This window comes from Carica papaya, chromosome 1, assembly GCF_054855325.1.
Source record: "Carica papaya isolate Zhongbai chromosome 1, ASM5485532v1, whole genome shotgun sequence".
NCBI classification, from domain to species: Eukaryota; Viridiplantae; Streptophyta; class Magnoliopsida; order Brassicales; family Caricaceae; genus Carica; species Carica papaya.
Window position 1 is genome coordinate 11187995 of NC_142309.1, and position 9405 is coordinate 11197399.

General features: G+C 33.3%; 1 protein-coding gene across 1 annotated transcript; it reads right to left on the reverse strand.

The window, feature by feature from the left end:
* Window positions 1-215: 215 nt before the first annotated feature.
* On the reverse strand, window positions 216-6947 carry LOC110816361 (GDT1-like protein 3). The gene is made up of 9 exons (XM_022044516.2): window positions 6517-6947; window positions 6188-6256; window positions 5811-5954; window positions 5448-5546; window positions 5191-5263; window positions 3857-3942; window positions 2681-2764; window positions 2422-2481; window positions 216-556 (listed from the first exon to the last, which is right to left on the reverse strand). The coding sequence occupies exons 1-9, from the start codon at window positions 6613-6615 to the stop codon at window positions 368-370; spliced, it is 903 nt and encodes a 300-aa protein (XP_021900208.1). The 5' UTR covers window positions 6616-6947; the 3' UTR covers window positions 216-367.
* Window positions 6948-9405: the final 2458 nt, after the last annotated feature.

Sequence of the window (9405 nt, forward strand, 5' to 3'; positions counted from 1 at the left end):
ATATATATATTAACAAAAAATAAACAAACAAACAAGCAAACAAAAACTCAGTTTAAAAATCTCTTCTTTTTTTATTAGAATAAACTTAAACAAAAATTAAAAAAAAAAACCCTACTTTTACCAATCATCCTCCCAAAGAGCATTAAAGAATAAAAAGAGCTAAATATAAACAGTGATGACAAACAATTGGAAAGCAGCCACAAACACCAAAGTCGTGAACCAGATGTATCATCTATGCATTGTGTATTATAATCATACAGAAATACAATCATGTATTTTGTTTACCTGATTACTATATAAAGCTATTCAGCATCAGATGTAATGTGGGTGAAGTACGTTAATGATCTTAAAGAATACAAGGTAACACTTACAGAGGAGGATAGAAATATGAAGACAAAGAAAAACAGAGGAAGAGCAGGCCTCCAATGGTGGCAACTGTGCCTTGTGAGATCTTGGATGCCAGCATGCTTCCTCCCACTACTGCAAGCGACGTGCAAATAGTATGTCCTAGGGTTGCCCCTACAGCTACTCCAACCGCATTTTTGTGTGTCGCCAGCTACACCATCATAATTTCATGTTTATATCAAATCCCCAGTTCAAATTTAGATAATCTTTGGGCATTTTAGAAAAATATGTGCTTATTGCTCGGGTTCTTTTAAGTTACTTGAGCACTAAACTGCTAACTTTAAAAAATAAGCATGTGTGGAAACTAAATTTAGAAAAAATGTTCTATATGTACTTTCATAAATATAGTCAACCAATACAGTAAAGTTAACAGGAATAAGCTTATTTTTGGAAGCTAAATTTTTTTTAAAAAAAAAAAAAGAATGTTCTCTACTGTACTTTCACGAATACAGTCAACCAATACAGTAAAGTTTACAGGAATAAGCTTATTTTTTCCCGACTCAAAAATAAGCTTCATTAACAAAACATTTGGCACTTAACAAACAACATGCTTATTAAGATTTGAACAACCTCATAAGTAGAACTAAAAAAATCTGGATATACTTCCAAAGACAAATTGAATATTGTTGCAATGACTAAGTCAAGGAGGGATTTCAAAAATAAAATAAAATTTCCAGCATGCTAGAAACCAAATTATATGGATATGAAATGGTTACATCTGTAATCAGTAAAGTTGAAGAATGATAAATATTTCTAAACCCTAAAATACATGTACCAACATAATTGAGAACCTTTAGTGTCTACGTGGCAAACAGAAGTTGAAGCAGTGCTAGAAAGGTTAAATTCAAGCAACACATCATGATATAGTGCAACTCCCAGTCAGGATAAAGTAACCACAATGAATAAGGAACCATCCCATAAGTACTGACACAATCAATTCGGTCATAAAGAGTACTCTTTTAAACAAATAAACAAGATAACATCCTACAATGCCCTAAATGGACCCTTGGTAGGGGTAACAAGATTAGCTTCTGAGAAGACACTTGGTGTGGTGAGGAGAATTTCCAATCAAAATTTCCTCTCATTTATGCGATTAGCAGAAACAAAAACTGCCTGGTTGGTCATATGTTCAGCAATGGAAATCCCGGAGGGTGGAATGTCAATGTTACCAGAAATCTTAAAGATTGGGAAGTGGACGAATATGAGACTTTGCTCCTCACCGTGGCTAACATTCGGTTCTCAATTCAAGAAGACAAGCTCTGCTGGAAATTGAAAAGGAATGGTCAATTTTCTGTTAAGTCATTCTACCACCACATGAACCGATCCAACAATAATGTTTCGAGGGACTTTCCCGATCCAACAATAATGTTTCGAGGGACTTTCCTTCAAGAATTGTCTGGAAATCTGGAGCCCCTCCCAGAATTTCTTCTTTTGCATGGGAGGCTGCCATAGAAAGGATTCTCACAATTGACAATTTGATAAAATAAAAAAAAGCCTCCCTATGGTGAACAGATGCTTCCTATGCAAATTCAGCCAGGAATCCTGCAACCGTCTTCTTGACTGCTCTTTTTCTTATAAATTATGGTCCATGGTCTTGGGGCTCTTAGGCTTATCTTGGGCGATGGCTGGCACGATCAGTTCTGAATTATTGGCCTGGAGGGTATCAACAGTAGAAAAAAAGCTATTGGCATCATACCCCTTACTATATTTTGGATTATTTGGAAAGAGCGCAATAATCGTGCTTTTGAAGGGAAGGAAGTTGACTTTAATACCATCAAGGACAATTAATTTCACTATTTTAGCTCTAGTGTCCTAGGGCATAACCTTAATTGTATGGATGATTTTGGCTATATTGTAGATATGCTAATAGAGATGTAAACTTTTGTACATGGGCAGTGCCCCCTTGGCACCACACTAATACATACTCTTCCTGCTTTTATTTCAAAAAAAAAATAAACAACAAGAATAATTAATCAATCAATCAATCAGTGAGTCAAGGAAAAGAAATTATCTTACAGCAATTGTTGCTATCTGGCTACGGTCACCCCACTCTGCTAGGAAGGTTAAGATAAATGACTGCACAAATGATATATATTCAGCTGTCGTGATACTTATAATAATTAAACAAATTAAGGCTATGGGCTCTAATATTAAAATTACGCCTGAACACCACCAAGATAAATTCATGCAATATCATTAATGAGTCAATAATTAACTGAGTGTGTCCATATGAGTGGAAAAACACATTGCATGGAACCAAATCCTGGAATTATACCTCCAAAAAAATTGGCGTACAAAATCTTGAAAAGAAGCGGCGATAGGCTGCTTTTCCTTGGCCAGATTCAAGCTTCTCTTCTACCTGAAAAGTGATATAAATAAGAATCAATATAAGGACAGACAAATCTTGAAAAAACATGTCTGCAAAAGAAAAATGTACATGTATATTTTCTATCCATTCCATGAGAGCATCCAGATAATTTTTATCATCGGTTAGGAACACTTTCCCGCTTATGTTCTCAGGAGTTCAGGGATATGATCAACAGCCTAAGTCTTATGGATTTTCCCCGGGGGTTGGACATGGTTCAGTCCCTGGTACTCGTTAATAAACTTCCAAACTTTCCTTCTCAAAATTTTGATACAAGGAAAGAGACTCATGCAGCTTGTGAGGAAAACTGTATCATTTTAGGGTTAGGATGTTATCCATTTCTATTACTGGCATAGTTTTATTTTTTCTTGTTTAGCAAGTAATATATCTAGTAATTTTCTATTTAATCTTGATACAATGAAATTACAAGAGAACCATGCAGCTTGTGAGGAAAACTGTATCATTTTAGGGTTAGGATGTTATCCAATTCTATTCCTGGCATAGTTTTATTTTTTCTTGTTTCGCAAGTAATATATCTAGTAATTTTCTATTTAATATCCTATGTATAACAAAGTACCAGTAAAACACTCTAAATAGATTCCCAACCACCAGTCCGTTGAATTTTCAATCCCTGTTATTATGGACCACCAATCACTATTATTATGGATTCTGTGCTTCTTTCCTCCCTCTGTTTTCTATCTTTTCTATTTTCTACTATATTTTGCTGCATCACTATATACCTTTTGGTGTTTCTCTTACTCCTTATTGGTTAAGGATAGAACTAAAGAGACATTGCAAAGAAAAACTCATCATATTTAAGCAACTAAACTTGCATAGAATTGGTGAATATGTGGGGGGTACATCCTGATCCAAGTTGGTTTACTATTTGGACTGACGAGCATCTTTGTTAACAATGATTGTAAAGGAACATAATATGCACAAAGCACTGTAATGAAGAGAGTGCACAAAGCACTGTAATGAAGAGAGTGTTCAGAGAAAGGAGGAATAAGAAAGAAGACAAAAGTTGCGCTACAGTTGTATATATTTATGTGCATTTGAAATTAAAATTGAGAACCAGAACCATACTTCCTCCATTTCTTTCTTCTGGGATGATTTTGAATCTGATCTCCAAGCAATGTAAAGCAACCGCAACCCAAAGAATGCATAAAGAACTACAAACGCAAATGTGACAAAATTTAGATCCCACATATCTCATTGAAATTCTGAACTAGTCTATGAAATTTCAAAACCAGAGAGCAATACAACCAACAGAATGCAAATCAAAATTCTTAAGATAAACAAACTATATGTGTTTATTCTCATTTGGACGTGCTTATAACACCATCTCAAAAACAAAAGGTGGCTGTGTTTATAACAAGACCATTTTACATAAAGAAGAAAGAAATGTCAATAATTTAACATATTAAACCAGACAGATTGGAGACGAAGAAAAACAGGCCACAGGAAAAGGCTATAGCTTCATATGTTGGCTTTAACATTGATTACTATTTTGAATTCTTTGCTTATAGAGATATCACATTTCATGTTGTTCAAATCAATTATATTCTCATTCAATTCCTAAATCTTCATTATTTGATATATTGAACTAGGTCATAATTTATATATTTAATACATAATTAAACAAATCTTACTTGCACCTTCAGTTCAACAATTATAGCTTCTATTTTTACTTTTCAAAAATAGATTGGCAAATATACATACCTTGAATTGATCAATACATTGTATGAAAATTAAAATACTATTTGTATTCAAATATTTATCTCATTGATCTTGTATTCTCATTCCTATTACATATAATTGAAACTTGAACCAAAATCAACTTCACTGCAACGCGATTCAAAAATAACAGAAAAGCTTTTAGCCTAATATCCCTATGTCATTGTGGCTTAAAAAAGATACAGATGTCACCATTTTTCAGTGATATCATAGCATAGACACCAATAGCCAATAATAAGAGAAACTAGGAATGAACATCCAATAGGATGGCCACAAGCACCCACATAATTCTATTTTTTGCCGGGCATGGATTAAAATAAAGAGTTAAACGTAAGAACTAAATAAGGTGCTAGATTCTGAAATCAAGCAAAACATGCCGGTTGGGTCAGGAAGAAGTCAGAAGAGGGAAGAGGAACCAATATTCCCAGATAAGCGCTGAGCATACAAGTTTTTGATACTTAGATAACAGATATCATTCTCTTAAAAATTTCATTCAGTTAGAAATTGAAGAATCTGCAAGTGAATAGAGTAAGATATGTCTGATAGAGCTTAACAACCAATTTGAAAAAATCAAACAGGACAAGGTTGGTATGCAGCCAAGAACATTATGGAAGAGAAAACATGTTTGCTAGCTAAGTAAGAAAGGGGTAAAAACAGCTAGACGAAGAGAAGAATATTCATACCTGTTGCTGCACTATTTGTATGCTTCCTTGATATTAAATTTGGAACAATCCTACCTAGCCCAGTGGAAAGTACCTGATTAACATGCAGAACAGCGTTAACCTTGGAAATATTGGAAATGAAGGGATGTAGAACATGATAATGCTTTATCGCCATTTTATTATTAGCCAGAATTGTCAGTAACGCAAAATGCAGAGACAGAAAATAAGCAGATTCAGTATGGTAAACATTTAGATGGAAGAATAACGGGCTAACTTACTGTCATAACAATCAAGGCTGTGAGAGCACCAGATAAAACTGTTGATTTGGGATGACGCATAGCCATGAGTGCTGCTATTATGAAAGTTTCATCTCCAATCTAGCAGAGCATCAAAAGTAGTGAGAATCATTGTTTCGCTCAACATAGAGAACTGACATAGTAAAATCTACTGAAGCCGCATTAAAACCGAATAACATGTGAACTAATTCAGAAACAGAAATATTATATTTCGAATTTCTTGGAAATGATAAAAGGCTTCGAAAATCACAGAATATTGAGAAGAGCTGAAAATCCAGAATCTAGAGAAGTGCAGAACAACTTGTACAATAGGAAAACCAAAGTAAAAGGAAAGTAGATTTGCACCTCACTGACAAGGATCATTGACAAGCTTGTAAAGAATGCATCAAAAATCCCAAGGCCAGTAGAAGCAAAGCCAAGGTTTAGACCAAGGGAGTTGATATCACTATCGTCTCCTACATCATCAATCCCAAGCCTGTTTGTGCCCATCTGTACATAGAAATTCACAATGAACATGACTGAATTTTAAAACAAGCCAGCAATTAAGAAAATGTCAAAGATCAAAGCGGAAGTATTGTGAAAATCTCTACTCCCTGTGAAACGAACATGTATTTTGCCATAATCTAGATCTTACAGCATTTAAGATAAAATATAAAATTCACAAATGTAAAGGATGCAATTATGGTCTCAGATCTTGGGGAAACAAAAAAGGAAACCATCACCATGCCTCGGCGACCCAGGTCTTTAAGTAATCCACTTGTTTCTTCTTTGTCATTTTCAGCAGCAGATTCCTAGTAAAAACAAATACATCTCGATTAATGTGAGAAAGGTAAACGAATTTACATGTCTACACCTGCGTATATATATTTAAACATATGTACTCGCGCATCCGTTACCAAATAATGTTAACTCAAACAAGCATAACGAACAACAAATTGGGAAAGATGTATATGCTAGTGGTAAGAAAACACAAAATTCTGCATCTAAACAAGTTTCAACTATCTAATATAGTAATTTTAACTCCATTTTTGGGTAAACAAAAGACGGATACCTGAGCAGAGACGGGTGAAAGAGTCAAGAAGAGGAATGTGGCAACAAGGAGTAGGAGCACGGAGGAAGAGGAATCCCTTGAGTTTGAGCGCAAACGCATGGTGGAAGATGTAAGAGACGCGGGGTACTTTGTTTGGCGACGGAGGAAAAACGCACGTTTGTAAGGGAAGAGGAGATCCGAAGATGAGGATCTTAGAGATGGAAATGCGATTCAGATTCCGATTCCTGTGATCTCAAGGAAGACAAACAAAGAAGCGAAATTTCTGAGAAAATGAAGAGATCCTGCAAGGAGCGAAGATCTCCAGAAGGCGGAGAACAGAGAAATGAACACATAAACGCGTGGTCCTAGGAAGAACTTTTGGAGAGGCAGGGGAGAGGGGAGGCGAAAGGGAAGAGGGGCTCAGTGCGGTATAAACCGATCACAGTTCGTCAAGAAGGGGAGGGCTAGGCTACCTTTACTTACAAACTAAGTTACCAATATGCTTGAAAAGTGCAAAATCACGACCGTCCGTTTGCTTGACCTATCACCTTTTCACAGTCTTACCTTCATTTAATTTCATACAACTTGCATTATTTTATATATATATATATATGCTAAAATAATAAAGTTCACAATTAACATTAGAAAATGCCAAATTCAGCATACATTTATATGTATATATTCAAATTTTAGTTTTTACTTTCAAATTTAAATCAAAACTTTTCAAATACTAATAAATATCATTTGTGCATTGTCGTGTGGTACTACATTTAAATAAGGTTTAAAAAGTCTAACTTAGAACCCCTTCTTGATTTTCTCCAATTTCTTTTCTTATCTTTTTTTTCTTTATAGTCAATCATAATCCTAATTCTATAGTTGATAACTCATCTTTCACTGATAAATTTGGTTCATTGAAAATCATTAATCTCGTTAAAAATTATGTGTTTTACCAAAAATTTTCTCTTTATTAGCCATTAATAAGTTTTCAAAATTGTCTTTTTATCTGAAATTATAATTGATTGTAAGTAGGAGATAGTTTGTTATAGATTTAATCTATTTCACATTTATATTTAATAGAAAGTTATTTACGAGAGGAGAGACATAATATTCAAATTTGTATGCCTTTTATTTTTAGTTATATTGTAGAGCTTTTACTTCCATCCTTTTACTTAGTATTCCTCTGAATACTTGATGATGATATTATCTTTTAACAATCCTTCTTTTTTTCATTTGGTGGTTAAGTTAAATTTAAATAAGTTTTATATGCTAAGAGAAATTTACAAAAAAAAAAAAATTTGTTAAAGGCAAATCATCATCTCAATTCAAGAACAAAATTCTTGCAAGCTTCACAATGATAATTTTAGCAATCTCACTTAAAAAAATTAAAATATGGACTTGCTTATAATTTACTAATCATTTATTTCCAAGTTAATCATTTTATGTTAGCTTTCTTATAGCAATTTTAAAGTTAAACACAATACAGCTCATTTGAACTATGAATTAAAAGCACCCACCACATATGACCACATATGAACTTAATGAACTATAATTTGGGTTAAATTGTTAGCTATTGACATCATAGTTGATTAGGTTATTATGCTTTATATGAACAAAATTTCTTATTATTATATCAAAAAAATTAAATAATTATTGATCATTTGTAATGTTTTCTTGTTATGGTTCCTACTTTATGATTCTATTATGTGACAATTAATACGAGCTCATTAAGAGCGAAACTACGGATCTTAAGAGTTTAAATACCAAATGAATCTTTTCTGAAATTATGTTTCTACTTAACTTCATTCCTTATATAATAACCTTTATAAGGTCTTACCTAAAGATGAACATTGTTGCTAGATATATAGTAGAAAAATAAAATTGCAAAGCCTGTAAGTTAAAAATGGAATAGGTGAATTTGACCATTTTCAGAAATACAAAGTGAACTTTTATAAAAGGCAAGATTAAAAGAAAAGAGTTGATTATCTAAATGCGGAAGAAAAAAATAAAATTAGGGTTTACATTCCTTACACAGTAAATTGAAATACCCAATAAAGTTACGAGAATGTACCTCATACATTGATTCATAAAAAAAGACAAACGATAATCAAAATAAATAAATAGATATCCTAGGGGGTTAACCTCCACTAACACTTGAAGGAGAGTTCGAGATGTAATCTACTTACAACTCTCTTACTGATCAAGATCTGAATCTTAGTCTTCTTAATCTGCAATGATTAATAAAATGGTGAACTACACTAATCCAGTAAGAATATCACACTAATCACTGATATGAAAAATCGAAGATTAGTAAAAATTACAAAATAACTGATGGAACCATTGATTTAAGTAAATACATTTAACTTTAAAACGTTTTATTCAATACTTACTGTTACGGATTTTTCCAAAATCAACCTATAAAGACAAGTAACCAAATGACATTTTAATTTTATGTATAAGATCAGTAATTCTTCATATTTAATCTATTTACTGGGACCACTTGAAGTTAATAAGAATATCTCTCTACTCATGAACCCAGTGTCTCGATTTGATAATTAACTCGGTCGTCTCTATATCTCGTTCGGTAATGGGTGCCAACATGTTATCCCCTCGATATCTCGTCTGATATGAGGTGAACCACTTTTCTCAAACCCTTCCGGTAAGGAACTTCTTAGCCCCCTCCGACAGACGTAATGTTCACAGTAGGATTCCCTATGTACTATACATAGATTTTCATTGTCCAAACAACCACCAATCGCATATTATACATTCACAAATCAATTTAAATGACATCTAAGCAAATGATACAACTTATATAACTGAATAACCAAGTAACCAGATAATTAAATAATCAGTACGGGAGAACCTAAGTAAACTAAATAACCGAGGACACAATTTAAATTGGCAATTTAA

Coding starts and splice junctions, on each gene's coding strand:
- LOC110816361 (XM_022044516.2), bottom strand. CDS start 6,615: ATGCGTTTGCGCTCAAACTCAAGGGATTCCTCTTCCTCCGTGCTCCTA. Junction 5,955..6,187: donor ACCTGGGTCGCCGAGGCATG/GTGATGGTTTCC, acceptor TTCTATGTACAG/ATGGGCACAAACAGGCTTGG. Junction 3,943..5,190: donor TACAAATAGTGCAGCAACAG/GTATGAATATTC, acceptor TTGCGTTTGTAG/TTCTTTATGCATTCTTTGGG.